General features: G+C 49.5%; 1 protein-coding gene across 2 annotated transcripts in view; it reads right to left on the bottom strand.

The window, feature by feature from the left end:
* Positions 1-1,887: 1,887 nt before the first annotated feature.
* Prkcb (protein kinase C beta) overlaps positions 1,888-22,837 on the bottom strand; it is a 294,255-nt gene continuing 273,305 nt past the window's right edge. Inside the window, exon 17 of one of the 2 annotated variants that reach the window (XM_026392125.2) lies at positions 1,888-2,246. In XM_026392125.2, coding sequence (XP_026247910.1) covers positions 2,094-2,246 — 153 coding nt within the window. In that variant the 3' untranslated portion in view covers positions 1,888-2,093. Of the gene's footprint in view, positions 2,247-8,361; positions 8,521-22,837 lie in introns of those variants that run through there. The other variant, XM_026392124.2, reaches the window with a different exon arrangement.

Raw genomic sequence — 22,837 nt, 5'->3', positions numbered from 1 at the left:
GTGGAATTCCGTTCTTGTGTTTTGAGCATGAATCTGACCCTAGCTGCGGAGGTGCCGCTCGTGATGTGTGTGGCAATGGCCTCTCAGATGGTCCCCAAGGATCTTGACCTTCCAGTAGTTTCATTTTGGATAATCCCCTGGACCCCAGGCTGAAAATAACTGACTCGATTCTAAAGAATAGAAAACAGCAACAAGTTGGGATGTCACTTCTGAGATTAGGTTATAAAAGGTCTGCGATTTCCACGATGGGCACTCTCATTGGAATCATCTGCCCTAGGGGAAGCCAGGTCCTGTGTCCAGAGGCAGCCCCTCTGGTGGGGATCTGAAGTTGCCAATAATTATGTCAGGAAGCTTGGGAGTGAATTCCAGATCATTCCAGTTGACTTTATGTGCAACTTGGCCTACCCAGCACCCAGGACTCCACGGGGTTCTGAGTAGGCACTCAATATTTATTCAATAAAAGATGGGTTTATATCTAGCAGATGGAAAAGTGGGAGAAGCTGGCATGCAATAGTAACCTCTTCTCTAATGCCATCTTAAGTGGAACCCATCTAGAAACCTCTATCAGAAAACCCATGGATTCTTGTTTTCTAAATATGGTATGCAGAACGCACAGTTTCTCCTTCAAGTTGAGGTTGGCTCCAGCCAATTTTAACTGGCAGAGTTTCCAAAATTCTGCCGAGATGAGCTCACTAGGTAGGATCAATGGATTCACTCTATCTGCCCAATTGCTCCATTTTACTGGGCCTCCTCCAAGAAAGGAGATGAGCCAACCCCGTAGAGAGAGAGAGTCCTAATGGCCTGAGCGTGGCAGGTCTGCTCTCAGGTTACCCACCAGCCTCAGCAGTGACGCAGACATGTGCTGCCGATGGGATGACGACATCTTTCAAAAAGAAACTAGAAGCAGGATTTCATTCAGAGAAGACAGCATCCAGCGGACACAGAGATGCAGCACCGTGACAATCGGCTCTCACCCTGCGGGGACTCCTTATCATGCCCCAGACATGGAGAAGCAACCTGCCTTATTTCCTCAAGTTCTCCTGGGCCTCCGTGGTTGACAAATGGGCCCTCTTTTTTCTGTTGTCTTTGTTTGTTCGTTTGCAGATGCTAAGCTGAATTAGGGTAGCACAGTAAGAGAGAGGTGTATGCCTTTTCCAAACGGTAACACCCTCACAGGCCACAGAAAGTGCCCTCTGTACAGAGGCCAGCCTCCTTCCTGGCCTCTGTCACATGGGTGGGATGATTTTTTTGTTATGCATTTTGTACTTAATAATAAACATGAAACCACACGGACTAGACAACTGTGTAGGTACCCGGATTATGGGCACAGGGAAATACTGAGGTCATCAAGCCTGTCACACACCCATGTACCCCCCCCACACCACTCCACCCCAAGGGAATCTGAAGGTCTGGAGATTCATTTAAAACCTCCCATTTCCAAAATGTTAATGACGATTTTCATTAAATAAACTTTTTGCCCGAGTGAAATGAAAGTTCAATCCGCTGGCAATACCAGCCGGTCGACCTAAAGACAGACACACAAGCGAGAGAGTGTGCATATATTAATTCAGTTTAATCATATCAATTCTTAAACAAAACAAAACAAAACAAAAAAATGTTTTCCTCCAAGAGACAATAGTTCACAGTAACTGCAAAGCTTACAACTTTTAAAAATACCGGTCATGCGGAGCATTCAAAGAAGATATTAGAGAATAACTGTAAAAACTTTTTTTTTTTTTTTTTTTTTAACCAGGAACATCAGCTTCTGACTTTAAAAATTACAAATACGGAAGCATCTTGGTGTCAGACACAGTAGTTTTGACATCGTCTGGTTGATTCGATGAAGTTTCTGGAAGTTTGGAAAATTGTACCTCTAATCACTGGATAATGCGCTTATTATTCCTAAACTAAACATTTTCAAATGGTAGAAAACAAACTAGCAAGCTACACGTACAAAGAGAAGCCCTCTAGACAAGCTCTCCTCATGCCGGACGCCAGCACAGGGCACCATGGATCCTGGAAGACGAGAAGTGGTACGTACACAGCGGCCTGAAGCCTGGCACCCCAGGCGGAGCAGTGGTGTGGGCATTCACCTACACGTTAATGACAAACTCGGGGTTAGTGTAAGAGAAGCCAGCAAACTCATTTTGGTCCAAGTTCATGATGAAGAGTTTGTCAGTGGGAGTCAGTTCCACAGGCTGCCTGGTGAACTCTTTGTCGAAGTTGGAGGTATCTCGCTTGTCTCTCTGCCAAACGGAAAGCACACACACATTAACACAAGCAGAAGAGGGAGGAAAGGGACCAAGACACGCCGCTGGCGCCTGCCAGGCCCATGGCATCTCAAGAGCAGAGGCAGGAAGATGCCCTGGAGGGGCAGGTTTTAGCAGGTCCCTGGTGGGCACATTGCACATGGCATGTTGGCTTTGGGTATAGAAACCTTGGTGGATTTTTTTTTTTTTTTTTTGAGAAAGGAAATAAATCACTGAGTTCCTTTAAAGATTGTCCTAAAGAGTTGTGGGTGTGTGTTGGGGGCAGTGGGTGTGTGTGTGGGGGGGGGGGTGTGTCTTTGAGAGTAGCAGAGAATTAGCTGTTAAGATAGAGCGTCCTGCACAGAAACCCGCTCAACAGCACCCCCTGTGTCTGGGAGGCCTCCTTCTTTGGAAAAGAAGCCATTCACCGCACAGAGTTAAAATGGTCCCGTGGGGGGAAATCAGGTCTCTGCTCCGCCAAAGAAGCTGAGCAGGGTCCACTCCACACTCGCTGGTACAATCCAGGATTCTAAGGGGCTGCTCCAAAGCCCACCCCCAAAGCCTTGCAGAGCAGAATCTGGGTCTTCAGGAGCCAGAGGTTCCCTCTAAAGATGTTTCTAGCATCCTGAGCAACAAAACCTAAAGCTTCCAAGGTCTGTGAGAGCAGGCTTAAAAAATGCCACGACTCCATTCTCCCGGCTAGTCTGAGCTTGCTTTCTCTCTCTGGTTTTAAGTGTGTGTGTTATGGGGGTGGGGCATGAACCCCAGTTTACTATCTAAAGTCTGGGGCAAGTTTGACCAGGGACCATCCATCAGAGTGTGAGCTCTTCTGCATGATGTCTTAACTTTTGGGGGATCCTTGTCAGTCTATGACCTCTTCCCAGCCTCACCCCACCCACCTGGAGGGCAGGTGGAGCTGGGGTCCTCACCCCATTGTGTGACATGAGAAAATGGAGGCCGTTCTAGGTAAAGTGACTGGCCCAGGATTGCACAGTGGGTGGCTGAGTCTTACCTGACCGTATCACTGCTAAGTAGGGCCCCAACACAGCCCCTGTGGCTTGCAGGGACAGCCCTGATGGCTGTGTCATTACAGAACAATAAAAGATAATGCGTTGGATTCAGTGACCCCAGGGAGGTTGCCTGGCTGAAACCAGAGTTATGTCAGACTGCAGAGCGCAGGGTCGGAAAGGACTGGCTGATTCGAGTTTGGCCAGTCTCCTGGGGCTGAACTGAAATCCAGGCTTTATGGGCACCAATGGATAAGGGTGTACTATTGCTGGGCTTGTTTCCTTCTGCAAAACGCCTTTCACGAGAGCTGCTTCTTTTAGGATGTGCCCCTGATAGAGGCGAAATGTCTCTGTGCAGTTCCCCACTTCCCCTTGGGGTGTCTGAATGGGGGGTGTGCGAGGGAGGGAGACAAAACTAGTATCAGAAATATATTTGGGAGCTGGGGATCTAGCTTAGTGGGTCAGTTGTGCTTTGCACGCAAAAGGCTCTGGGTTCAATCTCCAGCACCACAAAAAAAAGAAAGAGAGAAAGAAAGATACTTGGGAGATTGCTCACCCCAGAGCTTGTAATGTGGACAGAACTCGATTCAAGCAGTTTTACAACAACAAGAAAAAAAAAAAAGAAAGAAAGAAAAGAAATATATTCTGGTGGGTGTGGCCAAAGAGGACCCTGCTACAGATGCAGGTGAAGCCGTTTTCTGGATGGTGGGGCGCCTCCTGCATGTCCCATCTGCTTCACCTCCTCTTGCCTGGTCAGTGCGTGCTATGGGTGGGGAGGGTGTCCAAGCCTGGGCACTCTGTGTGTCACTTCCTGTGTCCAGGGGGAAACTCCAATGCCTCCTTGTCCTTTATTATCCATGCATCCCTTTGCATCCTTTTAATTGTCTGCATGGCGCTGACTGCTTCCGGACATGGTCTTGTTTATTTGTGATTTCTCTGTAGGAGGGCGCGGCCCTGGTCTGCTTCTTTGCTATTGTATTTTCAGTACCAAGAAGAGTACCTGACATGGAGGAGGCCCTTCCTGAGTATTTGTGGAGGGAATAAATCCATGAATGAGGGCTTGACTGAGGGTGCGCTTCTTGGCTTTTGCCCATTTAGAACCACCCTGAGCCAGGGATCTCACTCTGAATCCATTCCCACGGGCCCTCAGGATCTCCCCCTCGGACACTAGGTCGAACCCCAGCGGGAACTGAACTGTGTGAGGGCCCTGCGAGGTCTGGGAGTTCCAGGGCTGGGTGTGGGGCAGAAGGCGGGCCTATCCGGAGTGAGGAGATGGACAGCTGTCCCCCTTGGGGTCTCCTCAGGCACCGTCGCCCTACCTGGCCTCTCCTGCCCCGGAGCCTGGGGCAGAAGTTGTTTTCCCACCATCCCTGACTTGGGAAGTCCTTTCTCATTGGCTCTTCTGGTGAAGACCCAGGCTGCAGGCAGCCTCCTGTCCAAATAGCATCGGCCTTTAAGGCCTGTGTCCTGCGAGTAGATCCTTCTGGAAAGTACTTGAGAACTGTACCCTAGAAGTTGGGAGAGGGTGGTCCTCTGGGTTGGGATCATTCCTTTGGGGACGAAAGCATCTGAAGCCATGTGCGAAGAGTAGACCTCATCTAGAGGAGGTGACTCATGCCACGGGCTTCCTATAAATCCTCCAAGAAGGTCCTTGTGACTGTGGCCCGATCCTATCTTAGAAGAGCAGAAGACGATCAGGGGAAGTCCAAAGAAGAAAGCCAAATGGTGGACGACTGGCCACGGCTAGCTCACAAGGACATCGTTGAGGTGACTTTGAATTTTCTGATTCTGTTTCTTTTTAAATCCTCCCCTCGTTTAAATTCTTTTGGAACATCTCAGCCTGTTCTCAGGTAGGCTGGAAGAACCAGGTGTGGCCATCTAGAGACCGTGTGCTTGAAGGAGAGGGTGGGAATAGGTGGTACCTGCAGAAGTCTGAGAAATGCTACCTGAGAGGTGACACTTGGAACTCAGAACCCTGCTCGACAGACCAGCCCCGCCCCACTCCATGGAAAGAGGCCACGTGAGTGGGTATCTGTCTCTGCTCAGCTTTTCGGTGATTCTGTGCCTTTGGTCTTCTAGAAGGGAGTGGCTCCGTGGACCATCCTACCTCTCCTTCCCCACCCATGGCACTATCTGATTGTTCCAGAAACCCAGCCTCAAACTGCGGTCTCTAAAGAGAAAGGGAAGCCAGTGAAGATGTTGGATGATATCTTTCTTTGTTAAGAAGCTGTTCCTGACTGATCCAGAGACTCGTTATCTCTAGAGCACACCTGGATTTCAATTCCTGGTTGAATGGCTGCCCTCCCCCTGAAGATGGCAAGCGAGAGGAAAAGGAGGCAGGGGACAGATTGCATCTTGATTATGACCTACTGTGCTCCTGGCACCCAGCCGGGCAGACACTGGGTGCTCAGTAAATGCTCATCTGAGTGAATGGAGGGCAGGATCAATGGATGAAGGCAAAAATAAAAGTTTTTCTTCCTGGATAAAAATTTGCAAAGGTTTTTTTTTTTTTTTTCCCCCAGAGATTACAGATGATGCAAGTTCTGTTTCTGGATCCCTGGGTACAGGAAGTGTTGCTGGAAATGGAAACAGGAGGAATTCTGACTAATGATCCCTCACTTCTCAAACCCACCCTTAGCCAGGTCATGCTAGAGGAACGGAGGCTTTGGCTTGAGTATCTATTTCTGCCAACTAGGAAACTCGAAAAATAATGGCAAGATTTTGGAAAATGTAGAGTGCAGTATATAAATATACACTTATATTCTATCTATCTAACTCTCTATCTACCTATCCATCCTACAACTGTTTTCTAAGGTTATCTTCGATCATTTGTCAATAACCCAAGGTTTCTCTATGTGTTTGATCCTGAGAACATATCCAAGGAGAGGCCTGGTGTCCCTGCCAGATGACAGGCCTCAAATAACTTGTCTATGGGTGGGCAGGGGTCACAGGTCTTTGTTAGGGTGCTACGGAGCAGAAAGAGACCTGTGCTAATGGTCAGGACACCTGGGTTTGGGTCCCAGCTGAGGGACCTTGGGCAGGTTACTTCCTCTCAAAGTAAGGGGCAGGGGGAGGGTTTGCCCTGATTTCCCTCTTTTTCCAACCTCCTAGTCGGCTGGGACTTCAAGTTTGCTCCACCTTAGGTCCAGACTGTTCGACAATGGTGACAGCAGGCTTGGTCCCCAAGACTGAAGCCAGGTGAACTAAGAGGGCCACAAAGAACGGTCTACAAGGGACTTTGCCTCGGCAGAATCCCAAACGTATGGTCTCCCTAGAGGGGAGAAGGCTTGCTCCAAGGACATCTGTCAAGTTTGTTTTTAAGTTCCCTTGACAGTCTCTCAGAAGCCCTGGAGTTTCTGGAACTTTCTTCGACTGGGATAAGAATTCTTTTCAGGGCGGCCTGAGAACGGCAGGAAGAAGTAGGGACAGACAGACGAGCTGTCCCCACCCATTCAGATAGACATGAAATGTCTCCCTCCAAGAGGGTCTCCTCCCGGGGCTTCTGGGGTCTCCCAGAGTTGCTGGCTATGAAGGATATTTAGTCCAAGCTGGGAGGACTGGGGATTTCAAAAAGAAAACCAAGAGCCCCAGCCATGTTACTCACTGCTGGCCTCTGCACTTGATTTGGGTGGAAATGTGGACTCTGGGCTCCGACAGTGTCCCAGGCTCTGTACCCGTGTCTCTGCCTGGCTCAATACTGGGGGCTGAGTCTAAGCTCTGGATTTAGTTCCTTTCTCTCGAAATTCCTTCCTCGGGCCCTATTTTGTAGTTTGGGTCCGAATTTTTTTTTTTTTTTTCAAAGAGAGTAGTTTTCCTTGAAATAGTATTTTTTCTTCTTTTCTTTTCTTTCTTTTTTTTTTAACTGTATCTTGACGCTAGAAGAAAAATGGCACATAACAGAAATCCAGACACAAATGAACATTTCCACAAACATCTGGCAAAACAACATCAAAGGGAAGAATACAACTGGTTTTTTTTTGTTTTGTTTTGTTTCCCCCTTTGTTTGAAGAGATGGTGTCTTTCTCAGAAGCACTCAGCGTTCCAAAGCCAGTGAGGGACCTAGATTAGATCCCCTCCCCACAAGCCTGAATCTGCTGGGCTCCACAGCCGTCTTCTGGTTAAATCAAGGCAGGTCATTGTGGTGCCCAACATTTGGACACATATTTTAAAGCATGTGGAACAACATGAGTAACTTTTTTCTTTCTTTTTTTTTGCATTTGAATAACAACAGAAATAAAACCCCAAAAAGCAAATAAAGTTTGAAATGTAATGTCAATCCACGGTGGCCCCGTTAGGAGTTTGCTAGAGTGACCATGTTGTTTCAGGGAACAGTGCCAAATGCCCTCTTGGAGTAGTTTGGGGATAAGGGTGATCGGGGACACACAGTACCAGGAATTACAGCGTGGAGGTAGAACCCAAAGCTGGTTTGCCTTTTGACCCCTGGAAGTGCTTTTAGATTGAAACGGTCTAAAAAAGCACATTCTTGAAATTTTAGGACTCAGATAATCTTCTTAACTTTGAGGTTTTTTTTTTTTTTTTTAAATGAAATTTTATTTTTAGCGTGTTCTTTTCAAAGCTCTGCTGCTTCCAGAACAGGCCGCATGGATGGAGGGATTCCCTCTAGGGCAAAGCAATCATATATTTGGATACAAGCCAAGCCCCAAACCTGGAAATGGAAGAATACTGCTGGCATCTGACTCACCTACCCATTTTGTAGGAAGAATCTAGATCGGATGGTTGGCGTGAGAAATGGCAGTGCAGAAAGACGAGGCAGAGGAAGCAGGCATCTCCTCTCACCCCCTGGGTGGACACAGCTGTCATGCTGGGGGACAGACCTTGGAAGAGGACTTGGAGTCTGTCTCAATTATGCAGCGGCCATTTCTGCCTGCCACCTGCATAATCTCATCTCGTCCTCACGAGATGCTCCAAACTACCTGAGGACATTTGGGTCCCAAAACATGGTCACTCTGGCCTCATCAGAAAACAAAACATGGATGTATCTCAGCAATGAAAGAAAAAAAAAGAAAAAAAAAAAAGAAAAATGTCACCATAATAGCCGTTGAGCTTGAATGACAGAAATGAAGGACGGAGGTCTACACATCTACTTAGCTCTTGACTTCAGGTTTTAAAAATTCAGAGTTAACAAAGGAAAATCCTTCGAATTCTGACTGGTCAATATTCCTGATGACTTCCTGGTCGGGAGGTGTAAGGACGGGTGGATGGCGGGTGAAAAACCGGTCGAAGTTCTCAGCATTTCGCCCACACTATGAGAGGGGAAGAAAAGAACCGGTGGGTGGAAAAACAAAGCAAAAGCAGCGGAAAAAAAAAAAAGGCAAAAAAATAGAACAGAATCGGATGTGGCTTCCTCCAATCCCTTCCCTTCCAGAAACTCAGAGAGTTTGTTTCCAATGATCAGAAATGAGAGCAACAAAAAATGCAAACTTCTCATGACCTTGGTACGTGACCTTGGGCTCCCGACCTTGACCTGCTGTAGCTCATGAGTTCAACCCCTGGTTTCCTTCTGGGCGGTCAGGAGATGGATGGCAAAGGCATGAGATGGTGGGGCTACTGGCACATGGTATGTCCCCACCCCACCCCATCCCACCCCCCAAAGTCAGCCAAGCTCCTCTGGGGGAGAAGATGGGATTCAGGTGGGGCCAGAGGCAAAGTAGTGACCCGTTCATACGTCACCTGGGAGATCTCAAGATTTACAGTAGCAGAGCCCTTAAAGCTGCCCTGTGGCTCATTGGTCAGAAACAAAGATGTTTATTTCCAGCTCAACATAATACCATTTCTTTATAAATTCCAGCCTGAGGAAGAAGATCCCAGCCACCAGACCCCGGCTGGGAGCCTACGATACCTGGGTAACTACCAGGTCCGGGTTAGCTGGGCCAGTCCTTGACTCTTAATTACAAGGTGCTCGGAGATAGATTTAGCTGGGCTTCCTCCAAATTTAAAAAAAAAAAAAAGTGGTTTGGAAGGAAATATAAACCAAGGTCCTGGGAGGCAAGCAGGGTCTAGAGTGAAAAGTACTGTGATTTCTCATTCAGTCTGCTGCTCCTTCAATAAGAAATGTCCCTGATCTTGAGGCAGAGTTACAATGTGTGTGTGTGTGTGTGTGTGTGTGTGTGTGTGAATGCATCGCACACAAATTCCCACCTGCCAAGAAGAGACAAGTCCCTACCTCTGGGGTTCTTTGTCCTTCATCAACAAAACCCCATTTGTGCAAAAGCTCTAAGTGGTTCCCACTATCTCCAGGAGATCACAACCTAATCATAGAATAGCAGTAGTAGGTACAAGAATTATGGCTGGTATCTGCTGTGCGTTTGCTGTAGCCAGACACGGTGCAAAGCTGTTTGTTTGCATTACCTTATTCAGTCCTCCCGAGGATCCTATAGGGTGGGTATTAGTATCACCCCCATTCTGTAGATGAGGAAACTGAGGCCGGGCAGGTGGTGTCATTTGTTCAAGGTCAGACTGCGAATGAACAGCAAAGCTCCGGGGGGAGTTGGACTCAGCTGACATCAGAGCCCAGGGCCCTGGTTCCATTTTTATAAGCACAGTTGGCAGACCAGCCACTGACGGGACAGCAGAGGGGGACAGGTGGGAGGGAGTCAAGGGTGGGGAGGATGCGGTCTCCGCTGTGAACAAGAAAGGATCTGGTCGCATCGACTGCTCAGACAGAGTTTGGGGAATTCAGGAGGGTGATGATTTCCAGATTGGACATGACATTGAGAGACCAGGGAGCCTGGGGGAGGAAGGAACCAGAGAGCGTTCCAAGCACAGGTTCTGAAGCTGAGCAGAGAGAGCGCAGAAAGAAAGAAAGAAAGGAAGGAAGGAAGGAAGGAAGGAAGGAAGGAAGGAAGGAAGGAAGGAAGGAAGGAAGAAAGAAAGAAAGAAAGAAAGAAAGAAAGAAAGAAAGAAAGAAAGAAAGAAATTCAAACAACAGAGTGTAGAATGTGAGAAAAGAGAATAATAGTGATAAAAGCCACTGAGGACTTTCCGTACCACGGGTATTTGCTGAGGGTCTTTGCACCTATTCCCTTTTTAATTCATGGAAACCCTGTGAGGTTGATATTTTATTCCCATCTTCTTAGGATAAAATTGCTCCTGAAACTGCTCAGCAGCAGGAGAATCAAGGAGAGAGCGGTAGCAGGCGGCGGAGGGCGGAGAGAATCCAGGGACAGAGGCAGCGTCATCAAGGCAACGTCTCCAGGAGGTCAAGCGGGAAAGTCGTGGAAGATGGGCCAGGGCGTGGGCAACTGTGAGGACGCCGAGGAGACCCAGGAGCCTGCGGCTGGGTGCCAGCCCCTGGTGACAGCATGCTGAGCAAATCAAGGGATGCAAGCGCCTCTTAAAGACCTTCTCAAAGGGAAGGAGAGGAATTGGAGGCATGTGCAAGGGATTTAGCTCTCAGGGAGCCTCAGTTTCTATGTAGGTAGAAGTCTGTGGAGCACGGACACGGATTCAAATCCTGCCATCTTGCTGCCCGCTAGCTGTAGAATGCTGGCCAAGTCTCATGAATCCTTTCTCTTTTGAAAAACAGGGACAATCCCAATTCCTATCATTTGGGGTTATGACAAGGATAAAATGAGATAATGCACATTATTGTTGAATATGTTGAATATTATTACACATTATTATTATTATTACTACAAGTAGGCCCAGTGTCTGGCACTCAGTAGGTCCTCAACACACCACAGTTGTCAGTATTATTTGGTTCTAGTTTTCCACTACAAGTCCCCACAGGCAGCCTATGCTTCCTGGGACAGGGTATTTTCATGGTGTCTTAAGTTTTAAATACCGAGGATACAGCCTTGAATTTTTAAAAGACTCTCGTTACACGCAAATAAAATACTTGTCATTCCAAGCGAAATCGTTTCCCCCTCTTTTCGTTGCCATTTTAATAGAACAGAATATATAGACTCCCTCTGACGAATATATATTTCTTATTGATTTTACTCTGGAAATGAAAAGGGTGTGAAATAGAAAATTCCGGAAGAGGCCAAAAAACGTGGACCCGAGGAAGTTTCGGCAGGCAGAGGGAAGAAAAGCCTAAATAAACGTTTTTATATTCTGAGAGCGGGAAAAGATATTTCAAAAGGATAAAACAAGAAGTAACGAACAAAAGAAGTTGATAAGTCTGACTTCATAAAAATTCACATGTGGCAAGAAAAAAAGAAGGAGTCTAAAGACTGACAACGAAGGAGAAAGACCATATTTTAACCCCAACTAAAGAATCTCTCCTTAATGTCCAAGGCGTCATTTGGAAGCTGTGGGCAGAGGGAGCCACAGGTGCAGAGCCCTTGATACAGGGCGCTCACTTGTCATTGTCATTTAACAGCAGTGAAGCCAGGGTGTCCGGAGCAGAGCAACTGGGGGGGGGGAGGGGAAGGGGGAGGGGGAGGGGGAGGGAGGACAGCAGATTTCCATCTCAGTTGGACAAGAAGTTGCTGGAATGTTAGGAGCCCTGAGTGACAGCATCTGACAGTGTTCAAAGCAGGGTCACTGTGCTCTGTGCCAAATGGACCCTCGGGAAGCCAGGATGGAGACAGCCTGTCCAGAGAGCCGGCTGATCAGCCGAGAGAGGGCAGGTGTGGAGGAAAGGGGGTTGCCGGGAGGTGGGAAGTCGCTTTTGGACTTGGGATACATTTTGAAGTTAGAGTTGACAGGATCTGCTGAGAGCTCAGAGGTGGGGCGGAGCAGCAGCGGGCAGAAAGGAGTGGCTGGTGTCCCCAAGACTTGTGGCTTGAGCTAGCTGGGGAGTGAGGGCCAGGAGGGGGTACAGAGGATTGGTGGGGGGGACAGGGATTTCAGATACTTGGCTTCATTGATGGTAAGTCTGAGACTCCTGCAGGGATGCCCAGGGACGCGCCAGTGTCAACAGGAACAGGGAGCTGGCCTGGCACAGCGGGGACCGCACAGCGCGGAGGAGACAGTTGTCATGATCCCCAGGAGAGGAAGAGGTAGAGAGGACTGTGGACAAGCAGCAGCAGCAGGAGAGTGGATGAAGTGGAGAGAAGATACGGAGGTGTCAGGACTGCTGGGGGGGCGGACTCATGTGGGGACCCAAACCAGCCAGCGTGGGAAGCCTGTTAGCCGAATCCCAGTCTTCGGGGGCCATTTTTCCCCCTTAAAAACCATCCATTTCCCATCGACACCAGAAGGCTGCTGATGTGTCTGGGCCTCCCCAGAGGCTGTGACGGGAGAGCAGCTTCTGGTGGCTTCCCAGCCACCTCCCCCAGCCCGCCCTCCCCTCCCCCTGCCTGGGAGAACAATGAAATCATTAAATGAGATAGCACAGAGGGGCCGCCAGCACGGGGTTAACCAAAGGGGCACAAATGCAGCCGGAGCGTGATTTCCCTGCTAATAAGCAGCTTACGGCCCCAGATCCCAGCCTCCCGATAAGTGTTTCTGTGTTTTTCAAATGGAGCTGTCATCGCCCATTAGCTTCAGCCTCCCTGACTGGGGACGTCAGCCTCTGGGAGGGGAGGCCCAGATGGGCTCAGAGGCTGGCCTTGTCCTGGGAGAATGGGCAGCTCAGGGGCTGGGGTCTGATTCCAGTCGCCAGGTGGGCCACCCCTGCCCCTCCACTGTCTTGGGCGGCCACTCCAGCCTCAGGTAGCGACTGAAAGGACATTCGGCCCCCTGGTCATCTGGGTCCACTAATCGGGGTCTCTGGGTCAGGGACAGGGGCCAGAAAGCACTTGGGTCATGTTCAATCCCAAGCACCTCTTCCAGGAACAGAGAGGGCAGGGAGCGCCGGACTCCTAAGCTCAGAACTAAACAGAAAGGCCCCTGTGACTTGTGACATGGTGGCTCCTTCATTTTTCTTCTCCTCCTTCTGAGTTCTGTTTTTCTGTGCTAATAACAGCTCTGAGACCGGCTCTCCACCGAGGGGCCCAGGGCCTAGCCGTGGTGGACCCCGGGCTCCCTCCGCCACAGGCCCTGGCTCCAGAGCCAGCCCCACAGAAATAAACCCGTGGAAGCTTGCTCACCAGCAGGGACCTTCCAAAAACGCCAACCAGGATGCGGTAGCACCCCTCTTATTCCAGGGGACACGTCAGAGACCCCCCAGTGGACGTCTGCAACCCCGGGAGAGCATGCACCCTGGGGATACTGTTTTTTTCCCCTCCATGCCTATCTATGACCTATTTATAAACTGGTCCCCGGATGAAATTAACAATGATCACCCATCGTAAAACAGAACGAGGATAACAATATACTGCTTTAAAAATGGCCTGACATTTATGAATCGTTTCTGGAATTTGCCATTTTTGTATTTTTGGCGTCACTATTGACAACAATTAACTTAAACCACGGGAAAAAACTAGGGATGGGGCGGGGGACCACTGAGGGTCATACTCTTAGCTGTAATGACTCCCCCTTGCCCAAAAGCCTCCACCATCAACCAATGGGGAAAACAGTTAAATAAATAATGATCCATCTATTTGATGTATTACCACGCCAAACACTTTGAAACATTAAAAAAGGAGATGTAGAAGAATATTCAACGACAGAGTGTAATAGGTCATGACAGAGTGTAATAGGTCATCACAAAGAGTACATAGTGTGTCCCCATTCTATAAACTGGACACACCAAGGTACGCATCCTATCTGTGTCCCTATCATACGCGCCCACGCCGGCGGTTCCCAGAGTTACACATGGTGTTTGATTTTCCCCTTCATCTGTTGTTCCTGATCGTATTTTTGAAAATAATCAGTATCACCTATTATTAGGATTGGAGAAGAAGAAAATCACCTACAAAAACTGTTTGACATGAAAGAGAATTCGCATGGAAGAAAGGAAAAGACAGAAATGAAGAGAACAAGAAAATCGAGTCAACGTGAAGGCCAGCCTGAGGTGGTTGGGCGTGTGTTAGCTTCACCAACAACTCTCAGACAAGGTCCCCTAAGGGGCTGTCCTGTGCGACCGTGGAAGGAGGCTCAGGTTTGGGTCTTGTGCACCCTCTAACAGCTTGCTAGACGCGGGCAGAGAGAGGGTGCCTGTCCTTGTCCTCATGGAACTTGTGGTCTAGCAGAGGAGACTCACGCACACCCAGGCCACGGGAGGGACACTGTGTGGTAGGTGCTGCCCCTGAGCGCAGAGGCGAGGATCCCAAGAAAGGCCAGGAGCACCTCGTGGAGAAGTGACATCGGAGCTGAGCGGGACCTGAAGACTCTGCTCCCCTAGGAAAGAGTCCAGGGGGAAAACAGGGGTGAAAGCAGAGAGCGGGAGGGGTGAGCAGAGGGAAAGATCCGTTTCCTGCTTTCCCTGCTGGGCCTGAGTTTGAGAACAGAGGCTCATGGCCCAGGGGTGCGGCCTGCCCAGTCTCCACCCAGAGACACAGGAGGGATCCACCTGGGGGGGATTCAGCCAGCTAAGCACGGACCTGCCACCCATTTGATCATTTTTAAAAGTCATTTGTGGACTCTGGCTTTTCTCTCAAGCAAAGAGTCAGAGGATATTCAGCATTCTCTGGCCTTTGGCAGAAAAAAGAAAAAAGAAAGAAAGAAAGATGAAAGACTCCTTTTCCTGCAAATAATGAAGGCTCCTGCAATCATGGATATTTTCTCTCTCCATCGATTGAGGAGGAAGTCCGTGAGAGAGAGGGCTTTCGTGTTTGAGAGCGAGTTTGTTTGGCTTTTTTTTTTTTCCTGTTAGTTTTCATTTTAAAATAACACACAATGTTTTGTTTTCTTCCAGATCTGAGTTTAAATGCCACCTCCGTACAAGAAGCTGTTCTGGGTCCCCTCCAAATGAGGTCCATCCCCCATTCCCCTCTCCTGTGAGTCTCGATTAGTCTTCCTATCCACTTCTTTCATAGAAATAAAATATCTGACCTATCTCAATCTAGGATTGCATGTTCACTTCTTTGCTTATCCATCTGGGTTCTATGTTTCCATCCAGGCCTAAAGCTCCCTGAACGCAAACTCACGTCTCTTTTTCTCCTTACTGCATTTCCAAGACCGAGTACTAGCACTCAGTGTTATCCAAGGGACGGAGGGTGATGTATGCTAAGTGCTTGCTGTGAGCCAGTGCTGTGCAGAGTACTTTACCAGCATTATCCTTTTTCATTCCCAGACAGCTCTACAAAGTACAATGTGGAAACGTGTTTCAGGGGTTTAAGTATCTGATTGGACCCCAGATGTGACAACGGATTCAGTCACTTCTATTAGACTTCTCCATTTAGTGCAGAAACAAATAAGCTGTTAAAAAGCAACAAGAAAAAAATAAAACCCTTTGCAATTCCACCACCCAAATCTCTATTAGGTTAACACTTTGTCTGTGTCGTGGATGAATGAAGAGATGGGTAGAGGCTTTTTATTCTTTAAGGAGATGTGGAATCATTCTTGGTTTTCCTTCTCTCTCTCTCTCTCTCTCTCTCTCTCTCTCTCTCTATCTGTCTCAATGCTGGGGATCAAACCCAGGGCCTCATGCATTACTTTATTTTTTTATCCTGCTTTTTAAAACAAACTAGATGAAATACACCATCAACATTTTTGTTTCCATATCAACAGAATTCTTTCCCTTATCTGCTCTTCTCTATCCATCCCAAACCCTCCTTGCTTCCTTCATATACATGCACTCTGGAAAAGTCCTAATCTCTTCTATTTGCCTATGTTTTTAAAGATTTGATTCCCACAAATCTGTGGGACAGGCAGAGAAAAAAAAAAAAGATTATATCCCCTTCACAGAGAACTTGAAAAGTTAATCTGTTCTAGGCCACATGGGGCCAAGTAGGAGAACCAAGACTCAGAGACCAAAACTCTGGACTTTCCACCACATTTCACTGGCACAGCTGGTCACGTGGTGTGGACTTACTGGAGAAGGTGAACTGAATGCCCACCCTGGCTCCCCCGTTCCCAGCTATACCCCATTGAAGCAAGTGACCTAAGTGGCCCAAGCTCAATTCCCCACTAGACAGACGGACCTCCCTTGTAGGGCCCAGGGTTGGAAGAACACTCCTGAATCTAAATGAAGGTCTTCATTGCTGACAGCTTCGCCACCGTGTGATGATGGTGTTTCTGTTGGGTCCACGCTACCGATGAAGGTCAGTTATCATCATGGTTAAGTTCTTTCTACCAAGCTCAAAACGAAGATGTGTGTTTCAAAGTTACTACGAGCTTATAAGAACATGATAGTAGGACTTTTTCTTTTTTAATTTAGAAAATATAAAAACTCATTTTGTTCTGAAGTTGGGTAGTAGATTAGAATAGCTATTCTACCCCTGAGAACAGGGCAACGGTGCCCTCTCCTTGACATTTCTTTATTGCTGAACACTTTAGAATCTTAATAATTGTAGATTTCTTTTCTTAACATCTTGAGAGATGAAACCACAGTCTGGTTCAGAACAAATAAATAAACATTAAAAATAAGCCGGGTGCGGTGGTGCACGCCTGTCATCCCAGCAGCTCGGGAGGCTGAGGCAGGAGGATCACGAGTTCAAAGCCAGCCTCAGCAACAGAGAGGCCCTGAGCAACTCAGTGAGACCCTGTCTCTAAATAAAATACAGAGTAGGGCTGGGGACGGGGCTCAGTGGTTGAGTGCCCCTGAGTTCAATCCCGGGTACCAAATAAACAAACAAACAAATAAATAAATAACTGAAAATGTAACCAAAACTTAGAAGTTACTGAGGTAACGGCCACTGAGTGCTGGCCCGCCCTGTCGGGTGCGCAGGTCTGAGGGGTGGCTGTGCTGTGCCTGGGGAGGGCCCCTGCTGACTGGGCCATACCCCAGCCTACCCAGGAGAGTCCTGTTCCAGTGACAAAGAGGAGAGGACCTGCCACTCAAAACTGCGCAGGAGCCTGACGGGATACTGGAAGGAACTGCAAGGTGAGGTCAGGCCTGAGCCCCCAGGTGAGGGTGGGAGGAAGAGATGCATGCTGGGAACAGGGGGGTGCGGTGCTTCGGCAGCCCCCCCCCCCCAGAAAGACCTGTCAAGCAGATTGACACACCCCTCCGAGCTGCGAGCTGCGGCTTCTCACACCCCGCTGGGGATGGCTTTGGTGGTTGTTTTTGAGAACCGGGTCCTTGCCAATAAACAGGAAGGGAGCTTTGTTCTTTCTCTGGGTCACGGGCAGGACTCAGCGCTCCAGATTGTCACCAGGAGTGGCTGGAGAGGTCAGAAGGAAAATCAGCAAGCAGAGTGCCACAAAAAATGAGGGAGGAGAGGGACTTCAGAAGGAGGGAGGAACTCTGAATTTAGCCGGCAGATACACAGCCATCCCTCGGTATCCAAGGGCGGCTGCTTTGCAATGTCTTTTGGCTCCTGAAATACCCAGATCCAGGGATGCGGAGGTCCGTTACATAAAGGGTGTAGTATTTGCATCCTCCTGAATATTTTGAATCACCCCAGAACTACTTATAATACCTGATCTAATGCAAACACGGGGTACGTCGTTGTTCTGCTGTATTGTCTAGGGAATAGCGGCAGGAAGAATGCTCTGTACGTGTTCAGTACAGATGCCATTTTCTTTTGATCCATGGTTGGTCGAATCCATGGATGTGGAACCCGGGGACACCGGAGGTCCACTGTTTAAAGAAGGAAGTAGTTAGATGTGAAGATCAGCATCACTGCTAAGACAGAAAGGAGTCAAGCAAGGTTCAGAAATTGCATGTGATGTGGGGGTATTTCTGGGCTCACGCACATCCTCTCCAGGGTGGTACTCAAGAACCTGGCTGCAGCCGGTGGTTCTGGGGAAGGAGCATCAAGGAAGGCTGGCGAGGGGTCAAGGAGGAGAGAGAAGACTGAATTTCACTGCATTGCTTTGGATCCCGCTTGAGCATTTTATTTTTTCCCATTTTGTTTAAAGGAGGCAAGATCACAGCAGGCAATCATGTGGCGAGGTCAAGAGAGAGAGCGTAACCCCAGGAGAGGAGGCCATGCTGAAGCCCATGATGAGTCACGGAGAGAAATGACCACGGAACGGTGGGAGCAGATGCCAGATCGCACGGGCATCCAGAAAAAAAAAAAACACAGGAAGTGTCTTTGGGTGGAAAGAGCAGAAGCGGGCAATGCCTTCCACAGATGGTTTGTATGCAAAATAGGACAGATCGGAGGGCTTTGAAGGGGGGAGGAGGGATCCCAGGATGGGAGGGAAAGGCTCTTTCAGAGGGAGAAGATGGAGTCCGAGCAGACGACAGCTGCTGTTTGCCTCTGCCCAGCAGGCGTACCCTCTTCTTTAGTAATAAAAGGACCCATCTCTTCTCTTCTCTCAAGATGTCAGCTTTAGATAGGAACAGACCTAGTCCCTGGGCTGAGGGGTCCAGCCACCAGGCCTGGGACTCCAACACAGTCCATCCCCCTGGAATTAAGGATGAACAGAGAACCCCAATGTCTTCCAACAGGACCCGGTTCCCAGGATGCTGGGATTTTTAGAAAAAGCATGCATTTTATTTATTTATTTATTTTTGGTGGAAGTTGTTGAGATTATGGGATAGGAGTCCATCGTTGCTGCGTGTTCAAGAATGTCCTCAAGAAGGAAGAAGAAAGTCCCTGCAGAGGAAAGCAGCCCCCAGAGAGCTGGAGGAAGGGATTTCCGGGGCCCTGTTGGAGACCACAGATCCAGCCACGTCTGCTCACTCATTTTCTTTTCCTTAAAAGCCAGCCTAGGTGCAACCATCGGGGAGACAGGTTAATACGGACAGATGCTGTGGACATAGGCTGGGCGGGAAGATGCTCAGCCGGGATGGGAGGATGGGGCCAGCCAGGATGGAGGGTGGGTCTTATGTTAGGGGACACAGGGAGGGACCCAAAGGGAAGGAGGTCAGGCAGGTGGAGATGACCACGCAGAGAGGGGCAGGAAGCCGAGGGCCACCCTCCTGTGGGCTCTCCAGGCCTCGATTTCCCCAGAGACTGAGGGGGTGGGGCTATGAGCTGAGACCAAAGGGACTGGAACTTTAGTGGTCAGAGAAGGTTTGCAGATTTGCCCAGAAGACTCGGGAGAGACGGACGGGGAAGGCAAAGACCCCAGCTGAGGTCTGGAAGCATCTGCAGGGGCTCCTGGGGGTCCCCGTTGCCCATCTTTACTCAACTGCTAAGCAGCAGAGCTGGGCTGAATCCTGGGTCCAGTTAACTCTTAGTCCATGTCCTTTCTGCTGGATCCTGTCTCCCTAGACCTATTTGCTCCTTTTTCTCAAGTTCTCCTGCCCTTTGACCAGTGATGGGCATCTGAGACATCATGATGGGCATTACAGAAGTCAAGAAGCTGGACTCCACGGATAACCACCCGACAAGACAGTAGCCAAACTCAAGATCGGAGCAAAACCACTTTACGTCCTACACCCAGGCAGATGAGTTACGATACAGGAGAGAAGAATCGTGACAGCGGTCAAGAGGATAGGCTTTGAGGTGAAGAAACAGGACTCTACACTGGCCCTAGGACTTCCTAGCTGTGTGACTGGGGGCAAGTGACTTAGACTCCTTGAGCCTGTTCCCTTCTGTGTACGGGGAAGTGATAACAGCACCTACCTCGTGGGGTACTTGCCAGGATTCAGTGAGATCGGCAAAAGAGAGCTCTAGTTTCCAGTAAAAGTAAATAATTGAACAGAACACGCCTGACTCATTCTAAACGTGACAGCTGTGAATGGTGTTATTCAGAAAGCCCTGAATCCCTAAGGGGAGGCCCAGTTTTCCGGTCCTGGTTCTGATACAGTCCCTGGGTGAAGGCACTTTAGCCAGCTTTGGGCCTCTGTTTGCTCGTCTGTAGAATGAAGGATTGAACCGGGCTTCCCATCTCTCAATCCTTGACTTCTATTATAGGCCAGTTGTTATTGCCAGGTGCATCCTAACAGCTTCCCGCTCCCCGTCCCTGGGTGACCTCTCTTTCCGCCATTTCAATTCAGACGACAGCTTAATGTCATGCACCTGGCGAGTGATTTAGGAACTTTACTTGGCCCCGGGAACCAGCCAATTCCCACCATCCCATAGAGAGTCTCCTTTGATCTGCCGTTTAAATGGCTTCCCCATGGGAGCAGGGCCATGGATGGATGGAAAGAGACAGACAGACAGCTTCCAGGCTGCAGGTTGGAATGACCCTGGGCTACTTGTACGAAGTATATGAAAATAGCCTTGGATTTTTATTAAGATCTCTGCAAACGCCAGCCTCTGGGTGCCCCCAAGGAACCTTTAGGACTAAAGTGGGGGACCATGTGCTCCTGGCGGCGCCATCTCCTGAGGCTGCCCTGCCCCACTCCCAAAGCTTGCTCAATGTCTGCTGTCTGTCACCCTTGGCCTTAGGGAACAAGGGAGCTTTGCATCTTTCCCGATCCTGCCTGTGAATTGTAAAAGGTGTGAAAACGCTACTTGTGGGCTGCCATATTTTATAATAAATTTCAGATCATTTGAATGGTAAGAGTAGGCCTTCTTCTTTCTGTGATTAAACACCATTTTATGGCGCTGTCGGCGTTAGCACGACCCCAGAGCTCCCCGGGGGGCTTCCAAGTCCTTCCGAGAGTCTTTCCACAGATACTAGTCAGTGCAGAAAGAATCCAGGGTTCAAGTCCTGGCGGCCACCTTCTAGATGTCGGGCCAACGCCTCACTTTTGCAAGCTCCGTCCCCTTGTGAGTACAGTGATGGTCACGGACACCTCTTGTCCTTTAGCTGTGGGAATTAAATGAGGTAATGCCTAGAGGCACTTAAAGCGGAGTCTGGCACAGATGTCAATAACGTTTCTCCCCATGCGTTTGAATGGTACGGGTTTGATGAGAGTTCTTTTGGATCCCAATTTTTCAAAGAAGGTATTGTTCTCTTGAGTTTCTGCTCCTTTGGGACGGGGCGGGCGGTTGGGTGCCACGCTTGAATAAATCATATCGAGTCCAAGTTTAGATCCCTTTCTTGAGCCTGAAATTTGGAGTTTTAATGGCCAAGACACAAAGGTTATACTCTCTGGCTCCCATTCGGAAATGTCAGCACATCAAACACACACCTTCAGACGCGCACAGAGGCGCGTCTCACACGGTGTAAAGGGCAATGAGGTTTGGAGGAGAATGTCACCCGGACGGAACGGAAGCTCATGAAAGCAGGACGTGACGCTTCTGACCTCAGCCTCACAAACACTGCCTCCGGAGGACAGAATCACCAAGAGACCGCGGCCTGGGAGCAGGAGTCCATTTCTGAAGCCGTTCAGCCCTGAGACCCTTAGAGGCCACGGGCAGGGCCGAGGAGCCAGCAACCCACACGGTGTTTGGCGAATGGCGCAAAGAATGCGTTTGGCAGATGGTGAAGTAGGATGAACGGGGGGCTTTGTGCTTTCATAGCCTGTAAGATTTCCAATCTCTCCCGACGCGCGGAGGCCTCAAAACGCATGGGCCCCATGGAAAGTGAAATGGAAATAGGTCCCCGGAGCAGAAGGGACTGGAATCAGCGTGTGGCACAGGTGTGGGGCCTGTCGCCCAGGGCAGGACGGGAGAAAGGAGGGAGTGGGCAATGCCCCTGAGTCTCCGTGGGCCTGAGTGGGTGCTCAGGAGACAGGGCAAGGAGGGGCGGAAGGTGTTCTCCCGAGTGTCCACTTCTCAGAGCGAATCGACACAGAGTGGCCATATTTTAGAACAAGATCAGATTGGTCCTATTTGAGGTAACAGTCAGATTTTCTAGTGGCAGGTCACCAAGTGGCACTGAGCACTCAGGGCTTTGTGGACGGTAGTGAAGAAGGGTGTCCTTGTGGCCTGCTGACTGCTCCCTCCCTCCTGGACTCGTCCTGTGCCCTGCCGACTGGGTGGGCTGATCCCGGGGTGCCTCCCCAGCCCCCACCTAGATTTTTTCCACAACAAGCTCTGCATGAGGACACTACCAGGAGCCTTTCAGAGGGAGGCTGACAGGACTTCGCCGAGGCCACTCATGATCATCCGTGATCACCATCGACACGTCAAGCGGGCCTTCTGACGGGAACACAGCAGCATATCATCTTGTACAGCGACTTACAGAGGCACGGGCTGCACACTCTGCAAACCTGCAGGACGGCAGAGCTTCCACGGACTCTCCAGCGGCGGCATCGAGGCAAAATTCCTCCCTGGGTCTCCCAGACAGGGGGCACTCCCTGATCACAGCCCTCAACACCGAACCTCCTAGACTACCCCATCCTTCATTTTTACAGGAGGAAACACAACCCCGGGCCCAGAGCTGCCCTATGCCCTGCAGGCCGGGGCTCTGGGCCTCAGGAGTTTCCTGACAGCCTGGTTCATGAGTGAATCCTGTTCCTCCCAGGATCGAGCTCTGGGCTTCCAGGTTTTCTACTGGAGGAGCCATTATGTGGTCGGAAGAGGTTCAAGTTCACCGGTTCCTCCTCAAAAGGCCTCAAAGACAGTTAGTGACTGAGTCCCTACAAGGAGCCAGGAATTAAGGAGGCACTGGGCAGTGCCAAGTGAGCCCACCCTGGGGGGCTCTCAAATGGTTCCATCTTGTCCAAGTTCCCACCACCTGTTGCGTGGATTATTATGACAGCCTCAGAACTGGTCTCTCTAACTTCACCCTCGACCCTTGTGCAGGCAGAAGGATCCTTTTAAGACCTGCTAACAGGCTGTTATTTCTCTGCTCGAGATCTTCTTGTGCTCTGCACCATCTGCTCCTCCCATGGCC

Source organism: Urocitellus parryii, chromosome 9 (genome assembly GCF_045843805.1).
Source record: "Urocitellus parryii isolate mUroPar1 chromosome 9, mUroPar1.hap1, whole genome shotgun sequence".
In the NCBI taxonomy this organism is placed as follows: domain Eukaryota; kingdom Metazoa; phylum Chordata; class Mammalia; order Rodentia; family Sciuridae; genus Urocitellus; species Urocitellus parryii.
The sequence above is the reverse complement of the archived record's forward strand: the minus strand, read 5'-3'. Positions and strand labels throughout refer to the sequence as shown.